The sequence below is a fragment of the Lactuca serriola genome, chromosome 1, assembly GCF_051521515.1.
Source record: "Lactuca serriola cultivar US96UC23 chromosome 1, Lser_US96UC23_V15, whole genome shotgun sequence".
NCBI classification, from domain to species: domain Eukaryota; kingdom Viridiplantae; phylum Streptophyta; class Magnoliopsida; order Asterales; family Asteraceae; genus Lactuca; species Lactuca serriola.
Window position 1 is genome coordinate 76277522 of NC_136408.1, and position 27195 is coordinate 76304716.

General features: G+C 36.4%; 1 protein-coding gene across 2 annotated transcripts; it reads right to left on the reverse strand.

Moving 5' to 3' along the window:
* Positions 1-998: 998 nt before the first annotated feature.
* Positions 999-27195, reverse strand: LOC145092814 (uncharacterized). Of its 2 annotated transcripts, XM_079030806.1 has the most exons (7): positions 26976-27195; positions 3482-3604; positions 2843-3343; positions 2633-2764; positions 2063-2532; positions 1403-1783; positions 999-1234 (listed from the first exon to the last, which is right to left on the reverse strand). In XM_079030806.1, the coding sequence occupies exons 2-7, from the start codon at positions 3567-3569 to the stop codon at positions 1151-1153; spliced, it is 1656 nt and encodes a 551-aa protein (XP_078886932.1). In that variant the 5' UTR covers positions 3570-3604; positions 26976-27195; the 3' UTR covers positions 999-1150. The 2 variants fall into 2 exon arrangements, with proteins under 2 accessions (XP_078886932.1, XP_078886925.1); XM_079030799.1 differs by having other exon boundaries at positions 999-1783.

The following is a 27195-nucleotide window of genomic DNA, read 5'->3' on the forward strand; positions in this document are numbered from 1 at the left end:
TTATCTTTATGTGTTGCTACAAAGTACAAACATACAATAATCATGAATGCAAGTTTATTTGAATAAACATATAATACTCCTAACGCCTTCACCAAGTGAGAGTTTTGCCGGCGTGAGGTTATTCCCACTCAAATGATCAAATCTAACTCATTTAACACCAACGAATCATTTTAAGATCAGTCAGAATAAACCCCAAAAACTTGTTCGAGAGCTTAAGAACTTGAAGATCACAGGGGATTGAACAATCGAATAAGTCCTTGGTAGTTGATCGATGTATACACGATTGGTTGATTTTATTCAACAATTTAACAACAAATAAGTCCTAAAAATGGAATCTGCATTCCAGATGATTGTAAAAGAATTTGAACAATCGAATAAGTCCTTGGTAGTTGATCGATGTATACACGATTGGTTGATCGATGTTGATAAAGGGGTTGGATTGGTGGCAGTGAAAAGTCGAATGTACAGCGGTATCAGGTGGTGCCCTCCCTCTTTGAGGTTAAGGGTTCAAGTCTCATTGTGGACATAGGTAAAATTGGTATTGTTAACTTAGGAGTAAGTTAGATTTGCGGGTTCAAAAAAAAAACGTTCAAAGATTTAAATTGAATATTATATGTGGGTTAGACGCTTAAGATAATCGGCTAAAGAAAAAAAAAATTACTCTTTAAAGAGTCTAAAAAACGACCAAGGATGAAAAAAGGGTCAAGAAAAAAACCTTTTAGGATTCAATAAAATCTAATCAGTTGCTGTGTTTTTTTTATCTTAATAACGTTTTGAGATGAACGCAAAAACAATCGAAATAACACCGGGAGATAAAGTGGACAACCATAATCCGGAAAAACACGAAGTGCATTATATTTAAAATTTCGTAAATTCTTGAAATGGCTATGGAAGACCGGAAGAGACAGAAAATAAAAGCGTATCTAATGTATATCCCCAATATATACTAATCAAAATAACATTGCAACAACTCTGGCGACATATTTAGAAATACTGCAAAACGTCAAAATCTCATTCATGCATTTGAGGTTTGGAGCATATTCAACTCAACAAATACCATAAATACATACTTTAACAATAACTACATGATCATGAAAAATATCTTTAAACAGAACTTGAAATTAAGAACTAAACACAAACCAACAACTAGCTAGAACCTTGGATTATGATAGTAAAGCATTTGTTCCTTCGGCCTAAAGAGAAACTTGGAACCATAAGTCGAGCGAAATGCATCCTTCAAAAGAGGGTATTGAAGATAAGCATATGAAACGATAGGTATAATGGCAACTAAGCTAACAAAGATTGCTAACGTGATAAAACGGTGACGATACAACACGAAGAAACTGACACTAAAAGAAATCATCATGGTCACTATGGAGAGGAAAAGCATTGAGAGACCTACCAATAGTTTTTCAGGTAGTGAATTTCTGAAATCCTCTTGAGTGTAACGACAAGTAAGTATGGATAGGAACACAAGGATTGAAATCGAAGACAAGATAAAAGAAATGGCATCTAACACAACAAACAGTAGGAAGGGTCCATTGTGAAGGAACATAGGAAACCCATCATTTTGGTCATAGCCACCTGGTATTGTATAAGCGACTGCAAATACAATGGTGGCTATTAATGTAGCAACCAATGTGCATTTACTAGCGGTTCCTTTCATCCATATTTCACCATCGATAACTGAAGTTGTGTGGTTGAGAGTGAATAGTTCATACGGTGTTAAGCCACTTGTGTTCTTCTGCTCCTTGTAAAGAGGGGGGATCATAGACTCTACTTCCTACAACACAACATTTGAGATTATTAATATCCTCCCTTACAAGCATTATGAAAGGCATAATGTTCTATGTGGCATAAAATAGCTACTTGTGTGCTTAGTTGATTCTTACAGAATATTGTTTTGACTCGATAACCAAACTATAATCTAATCATTGGTCACCTAGCTCGAGGAATGCACATAATCAATTCATGGACAAAAGAAAGGAAGGAAACATATAGAAGATAATCAAGATATAATTAATTAAAGAAATGTGCTCATGTGTTTAAGAGATTAATGTACCTTGAACCATATTAAATCAAGTTGCATCTGGAAGACTACCCCCGACACATCTTGATCTCGGCGTTTCTCTGCCTTCTTTCCAACCAAATGCAACATATTATTGCCATCTTTATCTGCCAGAGAAATTATTAAAGCCTTCATTGAGCCTATCTCATATAACAGATTATAGATATCCTCATGACGATGAGACACAGCAACGTGGAAAATACTTTGATTATTCTCATTTTTCTTCCACATAAGATCAGGGTATCTAGAAATGAGCTCGACCAAAAATTTAGTGTTGCCCATTTCTGCAGCAACAAATAGTATTCTTGATGGGTATGTTTGAATTCCATCTTTAAGAACCTTGGGGCCTCTAAGTATTTTATCTATTTCAGCCTTGGGTTTTTCCTCGATCCTTGTCCAAATCTTTCTTAGTATTTGCATGGCTTTACTATCTGTTTCAACATGTTCCCTTTTCAAACAAATGACTACAAAAAGAAAAAAAAAAGTCGTCAAGTAGATGAACCACAAGGACACTTATAACAAAATCAAAATGTTAAAGTGCGAAAAATGTAGAATGAAGTATACTTGGATTGATGATTCTCCAGATGCAATGTTGTTTTGATTCATTAAATGCGGAAGGCTTTCGAGCCAAAGCAGCGAGTGCACTCCCACATTGAGCTAGGAGTGGGTAGTCTTTTAATATTTTTAGTGCGAAATCTGAAAAAGATTGATTGAGAATTATATAATGACTTAATAATGAAATCTATGTACAACAACTACCAACAAAATACCTACCCCAGAGATCAAGTTCAATGCACCTTAAGAAAACCCACTTCCTATCTTTAGGTGTCCAATCAGGAGCACCCATTCGCTGAGATTGGTGATAGAGATAATTTACCATTTCGTGGTGTCTAAATAACACAGCAATAAACAATGGTCTCATTGCTTCGCCATTAGCGATTGTGGGCAGGTCCTCGTTACTTTTCACCATAATTTTAGCAATTTCAACATTTCCAGCTGCTGCTGCTAAGCAAAGGGCAGTGTTACCTTGTCTATTTTGAAGTTGCAAGTCTGCCTTTTCCATCTTTCCAACAAGATGTTGCACGAAGTTGATGCTTTTTGTGTTCCTTTGAGCTGCCGCTGCAATGTGAACTGCTGTTTCACAATTTTCTGTGATACTATAACGTACTAGATGTTCCTGACAATTGAGGATGGATTTTGCAGTTTTCCAATCTCCTTTCATCGATGCTTTACTTAGAGGAACACAAATATTGATGAAGTCCCTTCTTTTGTTATCTAAAGTATTTCAAAGGGATGTTAATGCAGTGTCAACTTGCTAACTAGTAAAGAGAAGTTTTCAGGGCTGTGAAGTTCAAATTGTGTGCTTGAATCACCAAACATACATGAGAGTTTTGATATAAAGATTGTACTTACCATCAAGTAGATCTTGAACAGGAAGATTGTAAATTGATGGTGACAACGATACTGGATGAAACTGGTCTATGTCATTTGGCTCACCCATTAGAACTTAGTTATGTTGTTCGACTTTTTAGTGCCCTGCGCAATAAATTCAGTAACTACTGAGTGTAAATATGATAGCTTGCATGATTGAAAATAAAAAATAAAAGAATATAAATAACAATATATAATGGGCCTTAGGCTAAACCCTATACACTTTTAAACTTCACATACTAACATTCCATACAGTTTTATCGGGAGGAGTTGGATGATTAAATTTATTGGGTATCTAACTTTTTTGTATATGTGTATGTGTTTATTTCTTGTTTTTAATTGTGTGTATAAGATATTGGGATATCTTTTTCATTCATAGATCTAGAGAGTTTTTTTTATTCTATTTGTAGATGTATAGGTTGAAGATAAGTGATGAAAATGTAGGTGCTTGAAAATGATGGTGGTGGTGGGCGACATGGGGTGGGATGGGGTATGTATGTTGGGGTGTAACACCCGTTTTCAAGTATGAATGTTAATTATTAATTTAAGATTTGGGGGTGACCACAGCATGGTGAATACATCACCACGACATGGCAATATCAATTGACACACGTTGATCATTAAGGTCACCATGGTGTGGTCATGTATTGGTCACGACGTGGCGACGTCTTTTTAAAGAAACCTTAATTTCTTGTCCTTGGGCCCTATTTAAGGGAAGTGATTGTTGAGATTTCTTCTATTCTCATCCTTTATCGCTCAACAAACTCATAAACCAAAACCATGGCATCCCTTTCAAGTTCTTGACTTATTTTGGTGTTTTTGTGATCTTGGAAGGAAGAAGTAGGAACTCTTGTGCATAGATCAAGCAAGCCACTCATCTTTACTCCTTGTGTGCATCTTCTGGACCATTTGTAAGCTCTTAAGTTCTCATCTTGTTGATGTCTTCCTTATAGATCTAGATTCATGGAATGTTCTAGTCCTTATTGAATTTTAGGATGGTTGAAAGAGATAAAGTTTGCAACTTTGTGGCTCACATTGGTCCTTTCGTCATTATATCTTTTGGATCTAGGAGTTGGTATAGTTTTGGTAGCCATGCATGAGTTTTAGATCACTTTTCCCAAATTTTGACCTAGTTTTAAGGAGGACATGCATGGTTCATGCATGTCCATAAAGTTTGGATTTTTATGGACCATTAGGGTCCCAAGAAGCTTACCGGAAAGTATGATCAAGGAGCTTTTTGGATAAAGTACTCAATCCATTAAGTTGTTCATGTGTAGTAGCCACGGTGTGGCTGGATGGATGCCACAACGTATCGAAGGAGACTCTCACGATTGTTTTGTATGGACTCAACCACCGTGTGGCGGCATGTCTACAACAACGTGGTAGCTGTTTAAGATCGCGACTAAGTTAGATGACCACAACGTGGTGGTCACCTGAGTTGACTTTGACTTGACTTTGTATGTTGGCTTTTTGACTTTTGGTTGGAATGCTAGTTTTAGAAGGTAGACTAAGGTTTTACCATGGATGTTTCAATACGTGGGGCGTAACACCAGTTTCTCGTCTCTACGAGCAGTTGTATTCGATATCGAGTGTGTGGTGAGTCTTCTCACTATACTATGTACGATGCTAGATTGTCTTTGTGACTCTTACATGTATGTTGGGTGAGGCCCGTTTTGTATGTTGGGTGAGGCCCGTTGGGTGAGACCCATATTAGTGGGTGAGGCTCGTTTATATACTTGTAGGCGAGGCTCGTTATATATATATATATATATATATATATATATATATATATATATATATATATATATATATATATATATATATATATATATAAGAAAATTTTTTTGGTAGGAAGTTAAGAAATTTTTTTTCGACTTATTTTTTTGGCGAAAAAAATAAATGAATCAATAATAACATGATTCACCAAAAAAACCCAAAAAAACATTTCGATGATTCATTTTTATGATGATTTTGTTGATATTCACTAAAATTGTCATAAAAGTGAATTTTTTTTCTTGATATACCTAAAAATGAATCATGAAGGTGTTTTTTTCAGAATTTTTTCTTGTGAATCATCTTACTTTTAAATCATCTAATGATTCATTTCATTTTTTGCTAAAAAATATGCATATAATAAAATTTCTTACCTTCCTACCAAAAATTTCCTTCTTATTTGATCTTGACTCTCTCTCTCTCTCTCTCTCTCTCTCTCTCTCTCTCTCTATATATATATATATATATATATATATATATATATATATATATATATATAGTATGTAGTATTTTGGGGAATGCACTAAGCTTTGTGCTTACGGTTTTATGTCTAAATGCTCAGCTACTTCTGGTTCCAAAGCGAAGGGCCCGAATTGATCGCACTGCATCCCCTGGAGTTTTATTTCGTTGTATATTTTTATGTTTCACTCTGATGTTGTGAGAATACATTACGCTTGATTATCCTTTGAAGTAATTAATGAATGATTTTGGTTGAATTAATAATGAAATTTGTACTTAGTATTTTCATGACGTTACAAGTTGGTATCAGAGTCTTGGTTTGAGAAAGTCGGACACGTGTTATGCTGTGTTTGAACTTAAAATGAGGACTAATAAAATCTATTAAAAAGAAAACAAATTTTCTAAAAAAAGGTTTTACAAGGAAAAAGGTGTGATGTGTGCAATCAGTCGAGCTCAAGTAACTATTCCCAAAATACTCATACATGAATGTTATTCTTTAGTATGATATGATATGAGGTGCATGCTATAATAGGACTAAGGATCTTCTCAGGATTACATGATTAGAATTCTTGTTAGGAGAAATGCATTTTGTGCCTATTATATGTATTGCTAGAAATGCAAGATAGAGAATGGCTAAGGATCTTCAGAGACTGCTTGTTAGGATTGTCTGATCTTCTTGATGCCTTAGTGCTTAGTAGTTTCACTGCTCGAATGTTTCTTGCTTTGTGTTATGTGAAATATATATTGATGTTAATTTACTATTAAGAAAGTACGTTAGTTTTCATGCCAAAAGGATTAAATATTCTTAGAATGCTTGATTTGACTCTATTGCGCGGCTCTTGTTTGAGTCTAGCTGTTCTAGTGTAGGATCTTTCAGTAGAAAGATTATTTGATGTTTGTTGCATGTGATTATGTTTTTAAGGTAATTGGTCGACATTGGTAGAAGTTTCTTATGCAACTGGTGGCAGTGTGGGATGGGAATTCCTAGCGATCAAGGAAGTATTTTAGTAGTACATTGTTTTGTGTTATAGCTCGCATTAGGAAAGTTTGTAAGATAGTAACTTACAAGATTCAAGACGACTCTTGAGGAAATTACGGATAAGCGTAGAAGGTAGTATGGGCCCATACTACTGGAATCACAGGATCTATACTCAAATTAAGGAAAGTAACGTAAATTCGGAGGAGCTTGTAGTATATGGGATTTTCAGGTATGTTCGAATATCTTGTTTGTTGTTTTTCAGTATGGTGGTGATTATCCATAATGGTGGTATCAAAGGATCTGGGTTTGTTTCCAGTTCGTGGTCTAGCGCAGCCGATCGATGAAAGGCTACATGAGTATATTGCAATTGATATTTAGTGTGGTATCTTGGATTCAACTCCTTTGATGTTCGGTGCCATCAAGGAGGGGATTATGGAGTTCTTGGACAAGCGCTTCACGGCCTTTCACATGGAGTTGACAGCTAGCCAGCGAGGAACACACATTGTTTCCTACAAGGATGTTCGTGCTTGTGGAGCTCCCAAGTTCTTCGGGAACAAAAGACACTATTTCTATTCGACGATGGATCGCTGATATGGAGAGTGCTTTTCGGACCAGCTCCTGTCCGAAGGGGTTGAAGACGATGTCTTTTGCTGATCTTCTAAGAGGGATAGCTCGTGATTGGTGGGAGGAGATTGACCATGATCTGGGCGAGCCAACCATTGAGGCTAAGACCTATCCATACTTTGTTACAAGAATCAAGACTGAGTTCATACCTACAGTTGAGGTACATCATCTTATGAGGGAGTTTTAAGACCTTCGGCAGACGAAGAAGACTGTGGTGGAGATTACCGCCAACTTCAAGGAAAGGGCTTAGTTGGTTCCACAGTATATGGCGGTCGAGGAGATGAAGAGGATGAGATATCATGATATATTCAGAGATGACATCAGGGATTTTGTTAGCATTTCAGCTTGCAGGACCCTATAGGATATGATTGACAGAGACCATGAGCGGTAGATTGATTTAGAGCTTCTGAGGAAGTGGAGGCCACTTTAGGTCCAAACAGTGGAGGGTCCGATGAAGAGACCCAAGACTTTTGATTTTCAATCCAGAGGCTAGCAGGGCCGGATCTGGTTTGGAAAATCTGGTAGGGTACATGACGAGGCTTGTCATGCAAGGGGGGGGTCTGGTTGCTTTAAGTGTGGATAGATGGGACACATTAGTAAAGATTGTACTCATTGAGCATTGATATGCTTCCACTAAAATCAGACTGACCACATGAAGGATGGTTGTCCTAGCTTATCAGGAAGATAAGTGAGGATGCCTGCTCTAGCTACGTTAAGGATCACTGATGGCCGCCAGGGTAAGGCAGAGGATCCTGTGGTGAGGAGTCGAGCATTACAGTTTACGGCCGAGGAGGCCCAAGCAGCACCAAATGTGGTTAACAATATGTATTCTTTTTATCATTTTGTTACTGCTTTTGTTTATGCTTATGATTCATATGATTTTTTTTTAGTGAATGGTTTATCTGCTCTTGTTCTTTTAAATTTGTGTGCTACTCGATCATTTGTATTTCTTGCGCTTAGCAAGAAGTTGACTCTTCAGGAGCGTTGGATTCCCCATTGGATGTAGAGATTGCAGATGATCCCATGATTAGTGCTTCGAGACTTCACCGGGGTTGCATTCTTAAGATGTTCTATGAAAGGTATCCATTTGATCTAGTCCCTATTTCCTTACAAGAGACAAAGATCATTATGGATATGGATTCCTTTAGTCGAAATGGGGTGATGATTTATTATGAGCATCAGTTGGTGAGAGTTCGTACCCGAAGTGGGGGAGAACTAGTTATACGCGGTGAGGGTGCACAGCACGAACCGACTATCTTTTCAGTTGCTAGAGCTAGGAGATATCTTTAGCATGGGTGCTTAGGGTTCTTAGCCTATGTTGTAGATACTCGTGAAGGAGAGAAAAAGATTGTAGATGGTGTATCTATCGTTCAAGAGTTCCCTAATGTGTTTCATGAGGACTTGTCAGGAGTGCCTCCTGAGAGGCATGTAGTGTTTCGGATCGACTTGGTTTTGAGTGTAGTTTTGATAGCTAAGGCACCATATTGCCTAGCACCACCAGAGATACAAGAGTTGTCTACATAGTTGCAAGAGATGTTAGACAATGGATATATTAGTCCAAGCAGTTCACCATGGGGAGCATTGATTCTGTTTATGAAAAAGGACAGTTCACATAGGACGTGTATTGATTATCGAGAGCTGAACAAGTTAACAGTGAGGAACCGTCATCCACTTCCAAGGATCGATGACTTGTTTGATCAAATTCAATGGAATATTGGTTTTTCAAGATTGATTTGCGATTGGGCTATCTGTTGGATTAGGTGTCTAAGCCCATAACTATAATTGGTATGTACTTGACCCGATAATAGCATGGTCCTTTTGGGTTGCCTTCACCGGAGCAATTTGATAGGATGGACATTTGAGAAAAAGGTTATTTGTGATTTATTAATATATTATATGAATAATATATTAATTGAGAAATCATATTATTTAATTGGTATTGATCAAGAATTAATTTGGAATTAATTTAGTGATCAAAAGAGACTGATTAAATTTACGGATCCTGATTAGGTAAATCAGTAATACTTATAGTTTGCACTAATGATCCATGTTGATTAGGGATGGACTAAACCTATATGACAGTCCATGAAGATTTATTCCAAAAGGCCTATGAAATGTGAAGAGTCATGGTGAATTAGAGTTTACATGTAAGAAACCCTAGGAATTCCACACTATAAATGTAACCCCTAACCCCCTAAAATCGGCCAATCTCTTCCAAGGTGGAACCCTAGCCGATTTGTGCTTCCTAACCTCTCTCTCTCACAAGCTCTGTTTGTTTTCGGTGTTTGTAACACATTAGAGGTATCACACTTGAGGTACTAAGCTCTTGGAAGACCAACTTCTACAAACTACAAGTAAGAGGTATTCATCTAACTAGTTTTTATGTTGTATATCTCCTATTTCATGCTAGCTAGGGTGCATGCTTTGGATAAAATGAAATTGCATGTATAACTTGAGAAAAATTAGATCCAAAGCATGAGGGTTGTATGTGCAACATAGGGATGTTATAGTGCTTAAAACCCATCAGTGGTATCAGAGATTAGGGTGTTTTCTGTTATATTGATGCAATTGTGTTACTTTCAAAGCTGGAAAATTTTCATTTTTAGCCACTGACTGATGGACTCGTCGAATCCTATGAAGGAACTCGACGAGTTGAGCCAACTCGACGAGTCCATTGCCTGGCTCGACGAGTTGGATCATCTGTTTGCAGTTTTTCGAGTTTCTTGGCCAGAATTAGATTAGGAACATTACCACAAACTGTTTTGTATCATAAAATTCGGTTTTTCTTATATGGTAGTGATCATCCTTATCCAACTAAAAGACAATTGTCAAATTTGAAGATAATTGTTTGATTATATGATAAGTTGATTATTTGTATTATTTGATTTGAATTGTCTTGCTATATGATTTGAATTAGGTCAAATTAGTAAAAGATAAAATTATATGATTATTTTATTAGTGTAAAATTTTGATCTAAAAGAATTTGAAGAGTTTCAAAATATGCCCTTAAGTTTTGGAATTTGAAAAGTCTTAATTATGAAACATTAAATTCTAAACCCTAGAATTTTAAAAGTCTAAAATTCAATCTTTATACTATTATAATATTAAAAGATTAATACTTATATACATGTATAAGACAATCAGTCTTACCGTTAGTAGGCCTCATTCACGAAGTCGATCTATAAATTAGGGGGGGGGGGGGGGGGATAAGGAAATTGCCTATAAAATGGCGGTTGAATAGGTGTCCCCTCTCACCCACCGCTTCCTTGATTGGTGGAGGGTCATTAGCCAAACGGGTACGATAGGACATTAATTCTCATTAAAAAGTATAATCATAATTATAAAAGTAACTAAATGTTTTTCTAAATTATCAATCTTAGTTACTTTAGGGAAAATGTGAAAATGATGCAATTCCATGAAATTGCACTTTGCACCTTGCCAAGTCGTTAGTAGAGCGTATGTGGTTAAATGACACACTAATTTGGACTAGCAAGGGTGGCACAGGGAAGCTCAAGAATTGTCATAGATCAATTGAGTGTGTGTGGTTAACCGACACATTGATTAGGTGGTAAATGACTCAAGAGGGCCAAGAAAATTTGCAAGGTTATTCACACCTTGTTTGTGATCCTCGGTATCCTAGTCACAAACTTGAAGGTCATAATCGAGAATTAAACATGCCATTGAAAAGTTCAATGAATCTCAAAGAAGTAGGAATTCATAAAACTTAATTCTTTAAAATTTTAGTTTTGGGTGGTGAAATTGGTAAATCGTGATTTACCTACCTTCAAATATTTTTGCAATTGGATTACGGCATCCCTCTTCCGAATTATGAAATATTATGTTGGGTCCTAGCCTTAATATGTCATTTAGGTGTTATATTAAGGAGTTTCTATCTAATGAAACTTGTTTTTTTTTTCAGATGTCTACTTCAAACTCAAATGATTTTGACTCTTTCTCCCTCATGAACTTATGTGGTAGGTTCGTTTTCGATGGGTCGAATTTCAATGACTAGATTCGAAACATTCGCATGGCCATTCGCTACGAGGAAAAGGAATATGTCCTTGACAAAGAGCTAAAGGAGATTGATGAAGAAACTGCTACTCCTGAGCAACTGGATAAGTATAGTGCTCATGAAAAGGACGTGACAAGGGTGTCGTGCATCATGCTAGCCACAATGACTTTTGAGCTTCAGAAATCCTATGAGGACTTCTGGCCTTTAGAGATGCACCAAGACCTGATGGAAAGGTACCATCAGAGTGATCGACAAGAAAGGTATGAAATCATTGCCTCCATGATAAAAACAAAAATGAAGGATGGAGAGTCCATCACGACCCACTTGTAAAAGATAAAAAGGTATGTGGACCGCTTGCTAAAGTTGAATGTCAATTTCGACGAAGAGTTGGTTGTTGACATTGTCCTACACTCCTTGCCTCCTTGTTATAATCAGTTCAGAATCACTCATCATATGAACAAGGAGGAAGTCACTATGAGCAAGCTTCAAGGCCTTCTAAGAACTGTTGAAAGTAGTTTGAAAGGCAAGTCTGTTGTACCCACTCCTACTGCTGCTGCCCCAGTCCTGGCAATTGGACAAGGGAAGGGAAAAAAGATGATAGCTTCCTCAAAGAACCAAAAGGGAAATTCTCATGATGGATCCTCTTCCAGTGGGTCCAAAGGTGGTCCTATTGCTCCCTCATCCAATCCAAAGGAAGCAGAGTGCTTCTATTGTCATAGAAAAGGGCACTAGAAATGAAGTTGCCCCAAATACTTGCAGGACATTAAGGATGGGAAGATAAAGCCCACCTTCGCAAGTATTTACACTATTCAATCTAATAACTCATCACATGCTAGTTCATGGGTCGTTGATACCGGATGTGGTTTTCACATTTGTTCTAATTTGTAGGGTCTAAGAAGAAGTAGAGATGTGGAGCATGGGAAGATGAACATGATCATAGGGAATAGGAACGCATCGCATGTCACCAAGATTGGAGTTTATTCTTTATTTCTTAATAATGGGTTAGGGTTAGATTTGAACAATTGTTGTTACTTGCCAGATATGGCGAGAAACATTATTTCTTTTGATGGTTTGTATAAACAAGGTTTTAATTTTCATTGAACAATGAAATTAGTTCTATTAATGCTTTTTTTAATGGTAAATTTTATTTTGAAGCGTTGCCTTGTAATGGTGTATATGAAACTATGATTGTTGTAGACAACTTAGGAAATAGTGTATTGCATATTGATTCGTCTAATGGTTTGGACAAGGCATGCTTATGGCATTGTCGTCTTAGACATGTCAAAAAGAAGCACATAGCCCAACTCCAAAAGGATGGTGTGTTGGAGTCATTTGACTTGAAGTCAGATGACACGTGTAAATCTTGTTTGCTTTGAAAGATGACCAAGTCACCTTTCACTAGTACTTATGAAAGAGGTGAGGGTTTGTTGGATCTCATACATACCGATGTGTGTGGACCCTTCAGATCTGCTACAAGGGATACTAATCGCTTCTATGTAACCTTTATTGACGATTATAATAGATATGGATATGTCTACTTAATCAAGCACAAGTCAGAAACCTTTGAAAAGTTCAAAGAGTTTAAGCAAGAAGTGGAGAATCAATTGGGCAGGAAAATAAAGATGCTCCGATCTGATCAAGGTAGTGAGTATCTTAGTATCGAGCTCCACGACTATCTTAAAGAATGTGGAATTTTTTCACAATTGATGCCACCTGGGACACCACAGCTTAATGGTGTGGCTAAGAGGCGCAATCGAACCTTGTTGGACATGGTTCGTTCCACGATGATTCGAGCTTCGTTACCTATCTCATTTGGGGGGTATGCCTTAGAGACTGTCGCCCAAATCCTTAATCTAGTCCCAACTAAGAAGGTTGCCAAAACACCTCACGAAATATAGACAGGGAAGGTTCCCTCGTTAGCACATATCAAGGTTTGGGGTTGTGAGGCTTTCGTAAGACGAGAGACTCACGACAAGCTCGAACCTCGCAGTGAGCGTTGTATTTTCATCAGCTACCCACAAAAATCCTATGGATATTTGTTCTATAGACCTAGTGAGAACATGGTCTTCATAGCGCAAAGGGGTGTCTTTCACGAAATAAAACTCATATGCCAAGAGGATAGTGGGAGGAAAATTGACGTTGAAGAGCTTCAAGAGTTAAGCGATGAAGGAACCTCTAACACTAGCAATCAACTTGAGGATGAGACTCATGTTGAACCAGTTGACGAGTCTGTACCTCTAAGACGTTCCAGTAGAGTTAGTGTTCCAACTGTGTTATATGGTTTTCATATAACAACTGAAGGTGATATGTTTATCAGTGATACTACATTGATAAATTTGGATTAACCTAACTACAAGGAAGCCATGGTGGGCCAAGAGTCCACAAATTGGAAAGAGGCAATGAATAACAAGATTTAGTCCATGTATGACAATCAAGCTTGGAACTTTGTTGAAAATGTACCAGTTCGTCAGACATTCAGGTGCAAGTGGATCTTCAAGAAGAAGACCAACATGGATGGGAAAGTACACACATATAAGGCATGATTGGTTGCGAAGGGCTTTACTCAAACTACTGGAGTTGATTATGACGAGACCTTCTCACCAGTAGCAAAGATTAAATTTATAAGGGTTACGCTAGCCACGGTTGTGTTTCATGATTATGAAATATAGCATATGGATGTCAAAACCGTTTTCCTTAATGGGAAGTTGGCTGTGGATGTTTACATGAGTCAGTCAGAGGGTTTTGTAGATGCAAAGTACCCTAATAGAGTGTGTAATCTTGAGAAATCCATTTATGGATTAAAGCAAGCATCTCGCAGATGGAATCTTTGTTTTGATGAGAAAGTCAAAGAGTTTGGCTTTTCGAGAAGCAAGGATGATTTATGTGTGTATGTAAAGGATAGTGGGAGTATAGTTAGCTTTCTGGTATTGTATGTGGATGACATATTACTCATAGGAAACGACATTCCAACCTTACAGGAAGTTAAGTCCTGGCTTGGGAAGTGCTTCGCTATGAAGAACCTTGGGGAAGCTGCTTACATTCTAGGGATAAGGATATTGAGACATATGAGTAAAAGACTAATAGGACTTAGTCAAAGTACCTACTTGGACAAAGTGTTGAAACGTTTCTGTAGTGGTGTTGATTATGATGGCATGTGCGGAATTAGAAAGATCTAGTGATTCATCATACAAATTCAAGAACACAAGGAGTAAATAAATCTTTGTAAGCTCTTATTAGATCTAGAAAGATTATACAAATGAGTTTGTATACAAATTCTCTCTCTAGTCTAACACTCCAAATGATTCCTTACATAATGGGAGTCACTCACTTCCTATTTATAGGAAAAACTCAACCCATTTACACATACAAAGAGGAAAGCCTAAAACATTACATCCAAGTATGACTTTGCACCCTAACATTCTCCCCCTCAAAGTTAGGATTGGATGTCTGGCTTTGATCTCCAACGAGCTAGCGCGATCAAGACCAAACTCCCCCTCGAAGTAACACCGGTCTTCAAATCCGCAAATGAATATTCGACAAACCCGAGAAGCTTCGAATACCCATCATTCTCCCCCTTTTTATAATCAAAAAATGATTATAAAACCCACTAAGGATGAGAAGCGCCTGAGGAATAATCTTCACAATACTCCCCCTTGATGTGTACCAAAAATGAATCACCAAAAATCTTGCACGGAAAAATAATCACGAAAAAGCCACAAAAAATTTTCAATTTATGAAAAATTTTGACTTTTTGGGTGAAAGTTGCAAGATTTTTCAAAATCCAGGTAGAAATTGTCACTTTCTGAAACTTGCAGGGACCTGTTGCGTCCAAAACAGCCAAATATGCATAACTCTCCCCCTTTTTCAAATCTGGGTAGAAAGCGTCAATTTGCACAAACTGCAGGGACCAGAAATGAAGATTCTTCAATTTTCAGCAAAATATAGTCCTTTTTCAAATTTGGGTGAAAACTGCCAAAAATTCGAAGTTTCAGGGACCATTTTCGAAAATTCTGCTCTTTGTGTTCCAAACATACGAAGATTCCCCAAAATATTCAAAACATGTGTTAATTTTCGAAGTGTCAACAAATCGAAGGTTCAGGGGCTGTTTTCGAAACTTTGTCATTTGCTCAATTCTTTCGAAGACCCCAATTCACGAAGACTTTATCATATGCAAAACTAACGAAACACTAGGGACCATTTTTGAAACTTCATGTTTTCCTTATAAAATCATCAGCACCCTTCGTTAAATGCAAAGCAACCCTTCGATTTTCCCAATTAAACCCAAAACATACTCTTCGAATGTTATTCACCAACCCTTCAAAAATTAACAATCAATATCCTTCGTATCTCGTTTTTTTTTTTTTTTTACAGTTCTTCGTTCCAGAAACCCTTCGAAAATTCTTTCATATTCATCCTTCATTCGTTCATTTCACCAAACCCAAAATCAACAACATACAAAATTCTTTTCCAGTCCATACCCTTCGAATCAAATCCAAATCACACAGTCGGATCATTTTTGTTCGTTTTTCAGTTCAACCCAAACATACAGTTTATCACTCCTTCTCAAACACTTAACTGTTTGTAAATCTATCGTCGACTCCAGTTTTTCGTTCTTTTCATTACAGGGGCCACATCGACAAAATTCGACTCCAAACATTCGAAGAATTCACCCCAATTCCAAAATCGAAGATATCAAGAATCCCAAATCATTCGCTTTTTCATCGACCCAAGAACAAAAATATTCAAAATCAAATTCAATCATCCCTTCGTCACTTGCCATCGATCGTTGAAATCATCCACAACTATTTACTGCTTCGATTTCATTCAATCAATCCAGTTCATCGATAAAAACCAATCGATCTTAAATCAAGTTTCATGCCATTTAACATCATCGATTCATTTAAATTTTGACTTTCGTTCATGATACTTTGACTTTCAAATCAGATGACAAAATCAATCGACATTCAAGTATAACCCGTCGATAACATTCAAAATCCAAAATCAATCATCGACATACTCATGTGTTCTTGATTCAATTCATCATAATCAAGATCCAAATATTGATTTCTACTCTACAACCTGAAGCAAATCGATTTCATCATATACAAATCATTTGAAATCGAATCTCACAAACAAGAATCATCGGTCGATTATTAGGAACAAAGAGATGAAATCGGAACTTAAGAACAAAAAGGCAACAGATGAGTTGTTTGAATGATCTAAAAGTACAACTCGTCAAAGCTTGGGATGAAGAAGAAAGTATTCAATCGGACAACTAAAGACAAAATGTTAACAAACAAGTTGGACTTTAGAAATGATCGATGAACAGTAAGTGATTTAGCATTTGGGCTCAAACAAATCACGAATAGAAATAAGTACTGAATTGAATATTAGGCTTAAATCGGACATGAACAGTGTCAGATCTACTCTTTGGGCTTCGAACAAAAGTATTAAAAAAAAATTTGAATCACATCAAACATATGGATTTGGAATTGGATTGGGCTTTGATCAACACAAAAAATTATTGGATCATCAATGAGGTTGAAACAGATTAGATCCAACGAAACAAATCGATCAAAAATGAAAAACGCAAAGTACGAATCGAAATCATGGACGTTTTGGAATCCATTTGAGAATTTGAGATACCTTTTTGACGAATTGAGTTCCGTTTTCAACAAACGAATCAAATTTGGAAGATCTTGGTTCTTTTGTCGGAATGAGAAAATCTCCAAATCGAACATTGTACCACCCACCATGCGAGATGTACAACTTGTTCTTCATGTTCTTCGTGTTCTTCAACGATCCAAGAACATCTTCAAAAGAACCACCAACACTTTTGGGTTTTGACTTCAAATTCAATGCAACATTTGGAGATTGTTGCTTTGGAACCCAAATTTGCTTCACGGATTTTGGCTTCACAACATATGACGATTTTTGTGAGTAAACCTGCTTGTTCTTCTGATTCATCTTCTTCTTCTTTTTCTTTCTCATCTTTTTGCATCTTGAAGAATTGACTTCATGAACAAACCCACTTTCAACAACATGAACATTTTGAGTTTGAATCAAATCTTTTGGAGTTTGATATTTGTGATTTTCTTGGATCACCGGCTTCCGATAAGGAATCATTCCTTCAAACGAATCACAAGAACACAAAATGTCATCGGTTTGAACTCCAATCGAGCAAAAAACTTTTTCATCTTGAGAATCAACTTGAACTCTTTTTTCTTGAACATCAAGAACATCACATTGAACTCCTTTTTCTTGAACATCATCATCATCAAGAACACCATCCCGAGCTTCACGACAATCTGCATAATATTCAAGTTTATTGCTTCCATATTTATATTCGGCACGAGAAATTCCTTTTATGACTTCTCCATCTCTTCTATTTCTTCGTCTCTTTTGATATGTTGTAATCAAACGATTAAACAAATGTTTGGTTCGAAAAATTGGACAACTAATTAATTCTCCAACTTCATTCTTTTCTCCATTTACAACAATATCACATTCACTTATCAATCCAACAGTTAAGCTATAAAGAAGATATTCAAATGAGTATTCACTTTGAAAATCATCCCTACGTATCATCCATTTCTCCATGATTACAAGAACTTGAAATTTTCTAGAGAGAGAAAGTGATTATGAATGGGTTTTCTAGAGAGATAAAGTGATACAAACAAGTATTCTAGAGAGAGAAAGTCGAATTATGGATCAAATCAAAGAGAAATTCAACTTCTAGAACACAAAAACACTCTCTAAACACGAAGATCAATGAACAATAAGAATCACCAAATCAAAATAGCCATCAAGGATCAATTCTTGATGAGATTCAAGAACACCCGCTCTAATACCAATTGTAGTGGTGTTGATTATGATGGCATGTGCGGAATTAGAAAGATCTAGTGATTCATCATACAAATTCAAGAACACAAGGAGTAAATAAATCTTTGTAAGCTCTTATTAGATCTAGAAAGATTATACAAATGGGTTTGTATACAAATTCTCTCTCTAGTCTAACACTCCAAATGGTTCCTTACATAATGGGAGTCACTCACTTCCTATTTATAGGAAAGACTCAACCCATTTACACATACAAAGAGGAAAGCCTAAAACATTACATCCAAGTATGACTTTGCACCCTAACATTCTCCCCCTCAAAGTTAGGATTGGATGTCTGGCTTTGATCTCCAACGAGCATATGCTTCTGTCGTTGGCTTGATCGTGTATGTTATGACATGTACTCGTCCTGATGTCGCTTTTTCTTTGAGCATGGTTAGTCGATATCAAAGGAATCCTGGTAGAGCACACTAGATTGCAGTAAAGAACATTCTTAAGTACCTACGGAGGACTAAGGACTGGGTCCTTACCCTCGGTGGGAGTGATGACTTGAGAGTGACAGGGTATAGTGACGCCGACTTTCAAACCGACAAAGATAATTTATGCTCTCAGGTGGGCTGGGTATTTACCCTAAATGGAGGATCAGTAACACGGAAAAGTTCCAAACAGGAGATTGTAGCTGGTTCAAGGTGCGAATCAGAGTACATAGCAGCAAGTGAAGCGTCGAAGGAGACAATATGGCTGAAGAACTTCATCGGAGACCTTGGAGTTGTACCAACCGTAAAGCAGCCTATGGATATTTTCTGTGACAACGAGGATGCGGTTGCCTTAACCAAGGAACCAAGGGATCACGGCAGATCCAGACACATCGGCAGAAAATAACACTTCATAAGACATCGAGTAGAAGAGGGACTCCTCGTAGTGAATAGGGTATCGTCAGAAGAGAACCCAGCAGATCCCCTTACGAAGGGACTGAGTAGGGTTAAGCACTTGCAGCATGCTAGGAGTATTGGGCTGAAGGACGAAATTAGTTTTAGTGATTAGATAGCTATTTAGAAACTTGTAATAGATAAAATGTAATTGACATTTGACGATTAAATAAAAGAGTTTTATTTATGAATAAAGTTGCTATCTTGTATCAATTGTTTACTATTGTTTCACTTTTGCATGTTTTGACTTCCAAAATAATATGATTATTCGAACCATCCACAATCAATCATACTTTGGAAGTAATCTATGAGGTAAGACTGTCATGAATTGGCTTGTAGATTGTCTAAAGTGTTTAGACATTACAAAAGTTTCCTACAACGTTCATGAGTTCTCCTAAAATAAAATTTGAGTATTGGGTTAAACCCACACTCACATGAATCACTTCATGGAATTTATCACGAGTGATTGTGAGACGATAATATCATATAGTCTTCAAACCAAGATATATGAGTTGTTGATTACGAGTTGGTTGTGCATTGATAGTACGAAAACACATCGGTAACTTGATGTTATAAAACGTGTTGTTGTGTATAATTTAACGAGTAATTAGTACAAGCATATAAGTCGAAGTTTATATGTTCCTTTTATCCTAAGAGGATTAAAAGCGATATCTTGGGCCCCTCGATGATTTTGTTTTTGACTTATGTGTTGGGCCCGGTCAGGACTCAATTCATGTGTTCAAATTAAGTTATATGTCAAACAAATTAGAAATCGGGAAACAAACTGTTGGACAATGAGTATAACTCCATTCCATGTCTTTTTCCACATGATAACTTGAAGAACAGAGGATTATATGATCCCTTATCTAAAGGATGCGTCAGGTCAGAGTATGACAACGACTTTTGAGAGTTTTGATTGCTAATCGGATTTTGAAGTAGCATTGGTAGTTAAAGTTATTAGAATTATCCAAGTGGGAGACTGTTGGATTAGGTGTCTAAGCCCATAACTATAATTGGTATGTACTTGACCCGATAATAGCATGGTCCTTTTAGGTTGCCTTCACTGGAGTAATTTGATAGGATAAACATTTGAGAAAGAGGTTATTTGTGATTTAATAATATATTATATGAATAATATATTAATTGAGAAATCATATTATTTAATTGGTATTGATCAAAAATTAATTTGGAATTAATTTAGTGATCAAAAGAGACTGATTAAATTTACGGAGCCTGATTAGGTAAATCAATAATACTTATAGTTTGGACTAATGATCCATGTTGATTAGGGATGGATTAAGCCTATATGACAGTCCATGAAGATTTAGTCCAAAAGGCCTATGAAATGTGAAGAGTCATGGTGAATTAGGGTTTACATGTAAAAAACCCTAGGAATTCCACACTATAAATGTAACCCCTAACCCCCTAAAATCGGCCAATCTCTTCCAAGGTGGAACCCTAGCCGATTTGTGCTTCCTAACCTCTCTCTCTCTCTCTCTCACAAGTCTCTGTTTGCTTTTGGTGTTTGTAACACATTAGAGGTATCACACTTGAGGTACTAAGCTCTTGGAAGACCAACTTCTACAAGCTACAAGTAAGAGGTATTCATCTAACTAGTTTTTATGTTGTATATCTCCTATTGCATGCTGGCTAGGGTGTATGCTTTGGATAAAATGAAATTGCATGTATAACTTGAGAAAACTTAGATCCTAAGCATTAGGGTTTTATGTGCACCATAGGGATGTTATAGTGCTCAAAACCCATCACTATGATCATATGAGGGTTAGGGATGAGGATATACCAAAGACATATTTCAGAACTTTTTATGATCATTATGAGTTTGTGGTGATGCCTTTTGTGCTCACCAATGCATCGATAGTGTTCATAGATCTCATGAACTGAGTCTACAGGCCGATTTTGGATCTATAATTGTGTTTATTGATGAAATCTTGGTTTATTCCAAGACTAGGGAAAAGAATGAGGATCACTTGCGAGAGGTTTTGGAGATATTGAGGAGGGAAAGGTTGTATGCCAAGTTCCCCAAGTGCGAGTTATCGTTGCATGAGGTGCAATTCATGGGTCACCTTGTCAAACAGGACGGTACATTGGTTAATTCGGCCAAGATCTAGGTCATGATGCAGTGGGAGGTTTAGAAGTTTCCATTTGAGATTCATAGTTTCTTGGGATTATCAGGTTATTAGCGGAGATTCATTCAGGACTTCTCCAAGATTCTTGTACCCTTGACTCACCTAATGAAGAAGAGTGTCACTTTCCATTGGGATCCTGATCAGTAGGCGACATTTGAGGTTTTAAGACAAAAGTTGTGTGAAGCACTGATATTAACCCTACCCAAGGGTGTGGATGATATTAAGGTTTAATGTGATGCTTTAATTATAGGTTTAGGGTCACACTTATACTAAAAGGCAACATGATTACTTACGCTTCGAGGCAGCCGAAGCCTCATGAGAAGAATTATCCTACACATGATTTGGAGTTGGGGCTATAGTTTTTTCCCTCAAGAATTAGTGTCACTACCTATACAGAGTTCGGTGCACTATTTTCATGGATCACAAGAGCTTGAAATACTTGATGGATCAGCCAAACTTGAATATACGACAGCGCATGTGGCTTAAAGTTGTCAAATATTATGACTGTGAGATCTTATATCATCCAAGAAAGGCCAATGTCATGACTGACACCTTAAGTCACAAGTCGACTAGTACTCATATCTAAGATTTATGTTTGAGACTGACAGTTGTTACTCCACTTATGGAGCGGATCAGAGGAGCGCAGGTTGAGGAAGTGAAGAATGAGAATCGAAAGAGTGAACAGATTGTGGGTCATACATCCTCTTTTGATTATGATAGTTGGGGTTTATTGACTCTTCATAGGATGGTTTAGGTTCCTTATCTGGGAGGAGCTCAGAATACATTGATGGATTAAGGGGATAAGTTGAAGTTTTCGATTCATCCTGGTGTGACGAAGATGTATAGGGATCTCAGATTGGATTATTGATTGCCCTGCATGAAGCGATATGTGGCTTGGTATGTGGAGAGGTGCTTGACTTGTCAAAAAGTCAAGGTCGAACATCAGATACCTCACGACTTGTTGCAACCGTTAGATATTACCTGTGGAAATAGGAACAAATCGTCATGGATTTCATCACTAGGATATCGAGGACAATGTATGGGGTTGAATTGATATGGGCCATTGATGATAGATTGACCAAGAGTGTTTATTTTATCCCTATTCAGGAGAGCATTTCCGCCGAGAAATTAGTCGATATTTACATCAGGGAGTTGCATGACATGGTGTGCCTGTTTTAGTTATTTTTTATAGAGATGTTTGTTTTGCTTCCAAGTTTTGGAAGAAGTTTCATGAGGAGTTAGGAACTCAACTACATTTCAGTATAACTTATCACCCTTAGATAGACAGGCAGAGCAAAGAGGACTATTCAGACGCTTGAGGATATGCTTTGGGCATGCATGTTAGATTTTGGTAAGAGTTGGGATGCTTCTCTTCCACTGGCATAGTTCTCCTATAACAATAGTTACCACACCAGTATTGATTGACCTCCATTTGAGATGATCTACGGGAGAAAGTGTAGGACCCCAATTTGTTAGGGCGAGGTCGGATAGCGACTGATGGGGAGTACTAGGGTAGTACTCAAGACAAGTGAGTTAATTTAATAGGTGTGTGGTAGGCTCTAGACCTTGCAAATTCGCCAGAAGAGTTATGCTAATAAGCAACATTTCGATCTCAAGTTTCGGGTTGGGTATTTTGGGCTTTTAAAGGTGTCACCTAGGAAAGGTGTCATCCGATTTCGGAAGTGGTGCAAGTTGGGTCCTAGATTCATTGGTCCGTTTAGAGTGTTATCCTGGGTGGGTAAGGTGCTTACCAATTGGAATTACCTGTAAAGCTTAGTCAGATCCATAGTACATTTCATGTCTCTTAGTTACAGAAGTGTTTAGTTAATGATCACGCAGTGGTTCCATTGGATGATATCAGGTTAATGAGCATATAAATTATGTTGAGAGACCAATTTTCATACTTAGTAGGAAGACGAAAGCCTTAAGCAACAAAGTGGTGAGTTTGGTCAGGTTACAATGGCAGCACTAGAAAGGTTCTGAATGGACTTAGGAACCCGAGGCGGATATGAGGAAGCATTATCCCGAGTTGTTTGCAGTGGCAGATTTCGAGGATAAAGTCTGATTTAAGTGGGGGAGAGTTGTAACACCTGTTTTTAGGTATGAACGTTAATTATTAATTTGAGATTTGGGGGTGGCCACGGCATGGAGAAGACATCACCATGGCGTGACAAAATCGATTGGCACGTACTGATCATTAAGTTCACCACGGTGGGGTCATGTATTGGCCACGACATGGCGACATCTTTTTGGAGAAACCCTAATTCCAGGCCTTGGGCCCTATTTAAAGGAAGTGATGGCTAAGATTTCATCCATTCTCATCCTCCATCACTCTCCAAACTAAGAAACCAAAACCCTAGCCTCCCTTTGAAGTTCTTGACTCATTTTGGTGTTTTTATGGTCTTAAAAGGAAGAAGAAGGAACTCTTGTACATAGATCAAGCAAGCTACTCATTTCTACTCCTTATATACATCTTCTGGACCATTTGTAAGCTCTCAAGTTCTCATCTTGTTGATGTATTCCTTATGGGTCTAGGATTATTAGCATGTTTTAGTCCTTGGTGAAGTTTTGGACGGTTGAAAGAGATAAAGTTTGCAATTTTATGGTTCACCTTGGTCCCTTGGTCATTATATCTTCTGGATCTTAGAGTTGGTATAGTTTTGGTAGACATGCATGAGTTTTAGGTCACTTTTCCCATATTTTGACCTAGTTTGAAGGAGGACATGCATAGGTTATGCATGTCCATAAAGTTTGGATTTTTATGGAACATTAGGGTCCCAAGAAGCTTATTGGAAAGTATGAGCAAAGAGATTTTCAGATTAAGGACTCAATCCATTAAATTGTTCAAGTACAGTAGCTACGCCGTGAGATTATGGATACCACGACGTGGCGAAGGAGAATCTCATGACTGTTTTGCATGGACTCTGTCACGGTGTGGTAGCTCTTTTAGATCACGATTGAGTTAGATGGCCACGACGTGCATGGTGGTCACTTGAGTTGACTTTTACCATTGACTTTTACTGTTGATTTTTTGAATTTTGGTCAGAATGTTAGTTTTAGATGGTATAATAAGGTTTTACCTTGTATGTGTCGATAGGTGGGGCATAACACCAGTTTCTCGTCTCTACGAGCAATTGTATTCAATATCGAATGTGAGGTAAGTCTTCTCACTATACTGTGTATGATGTTAAACTTTCTCTGTGACTCTTGCATGTATGTTGGACGAGGCTCGTTTTGTATGTTGGGCGAGGCTCATTGGGTAAGACTCATATTATTGGGCAAGGCCCGTTAATAGCTATTTGGATGAGGCCCATGGGCGAGCTTATTTATATACTTATGGGTGAGACCCGTTATATGTATGGTATGTGGTATTTTGGGAAACTCGCTAAGCTTTGTGCTTACGGTTTTATGTTTAAGTGTTCAGGTACTTCTGGTTCCAAAGGGAATGACCCAGCTTGATCACACTGTGTCCTCTAAAGTTTTATTCCACATTATCTTTTTTATATTTCACTCTGATGTTTTGAGAATACAGTGCACTTTATTATCCTTTGAAAGTAATGAATGAATGATTTTGATTGAATTAAAAATGAAATATTTATTTAGTATTTTTGGGAAGTTACATGGGGCATTTTTAACTGATTTTGTTTTGAAAAAGGAAATGATGAAAAGAGTATAAAGAATATTTTACATGGATTAAGAACCAACTATGTAAGAAATTAAAACCGCATAGACCACACCGTTACAAAAAGACTATACACATCATTTTTTGTAAAACGCATAAACTTATCCTGAAATTTCGTCTTGATTAATAAAAAATATCAAATAAACTGAAAACTGATCGTTACAGTTTAAGAAAAAATTAAAAAACTATAGATGCTGTCTAAAATCTAATTATTCCAAAACTAAAAAAATTTATAGTTACGATATGATAATATGATGGATCTAATTAGAGACTGTTGATCCAAAAAACTAAAACTTTTTTAGTGACGATATGGTGGATCTATTGGTACCCATGTGTAAGTGGATGATGTATGTTTGATTTTTTTATTAGTATGAGGTATATAGGATATAGCACCTTTAAAATAATTCAAAATATAAATTAAAATGGCAAAAGTTATTTTTAAAATTTTCAGGAGTCAAAACCAAAATAATAATAATAATAATAATAATAATAATAATAATAATAATAATAATAATAATAATAATTTTCAACCATTTGTGCAAGTTGAAATTTCTTTTAAACTTGGACCAATTTGTGTACCAAGTTATTAACACTAAATTTGGATTTTGTTCTAGAGTAATTAGTTGTATGAATGTTTAAAGTAAAGTTAACCTCGAAAATATAGGAAATACTAAACCTAAAAAAATTGCGTGAAAGAAAGAACTTTATAACACACTTATATCTTAAAAAGAGTTACATATTTATAAACTTTGGTTTGCAAGAAAAAAAAAAAATATATATATATATATATATATATATATATATATATATATATATATATATATATATATATATATACTTTATAACACACTTATATCTTAAAAAGAGTTACATATTTATAAACTTTGGTTTGCAAGAAATATATATATATATATATATATATATATATATATATATATATATATATATATATATATATATGCCATATTTTTTATCAAACATAAGGAGTAGCATTCCATGAGAGAGAGAGAGAGAGAGAGAGAGAGAGAGAGAGAGAGAGAGAGAGAGAGAGAGAGAGAGAGAGAGAGAGAGAGAGAGAGAGAGAGAGAGAGAGAGAGAGGTGCGCCCATTTTCTACCGCACACCCTAAACCGCATAAGGGGATGGTGTTCACTACGGTTTCACATGCCACGTAAACCAAAACTGCAATTTACTTCTTCTAATCTAATATTTTAGTCAGATAACTACTTTCATCACCAAGATAATAGATAATTAATTGACTAGATCGATTTTAATAAATTATGACGTGTCTTTTTGTATTTATCTTTTGGTATCGGAACATGTTGACCCCGAAGTTTTTAATAAGCTTAAAAGATGTAATGGTTGATCATCCATTCATAGAAGTTAATTAGATGGAAATTTTTGACATAAATGACATGCAAATTTTCATAAAACAATGTAGTTATAATTTTGTTTTGAAAAAATATTTTTCTGTTTTAAACATTATTATTATTATTATTATTATTATTATTATCATTATTATTATTATTATGTTTTTAAAACGGAATACAATTCTTTTGTAATGAATTGCAAAAAAAAAAAAAAAAAAAAAAAAAAAAAAAAAAAAAAAAAAAAAACAACAGTTGGAAACAAAGGGCAGAAGTTGAACAAAAACAAAGTTTTTGTACTTCAAAATGATCTACATCTTAAACAGCCAAATATAACTAGTATTTAAAGCAAAATAAGACAAAATAACAAATCTAAACAATCAAAAGTGTGGGTCGCTTAAATCAGATCTGCAGAAGTGAAGGCAGAAATAGTTTTTTTAATTGTTGTTGACTTTAAAGTTTAATCATCACAAAGACACAAAGTAACCTAAGACACGGTTTGTGGTTGTATGTTGCAGTGTATAACTGGCCACACCCACTGATCTAGTGATCAACCTAAATCAAGATCTTGCTCAAATGGTTGAATTGTATATTTTGTCTTCATTCATTTAAATAAAGCATTCAATCATAATTTGGATTCGGTTACAGCAAATTTAACGAACACATACCTTGTCAAAACCCGGTAGATGTTGTTTTGCTGGTCTTCCGGTGTTTAATTTTGAGCCTCGCCACAAACGAAGAAGTCAACAATCAACAAAGAAGCTTCATGAAAAGCTGGAATGCGAGGAATATGGTGAGAAGAACATCGAGAAGAATCAATTGCATTACAAAACTAGAAGTGGCTAATGAAGAACAAAGAAATAAAGTTTCACTATGCGACTGAAAATC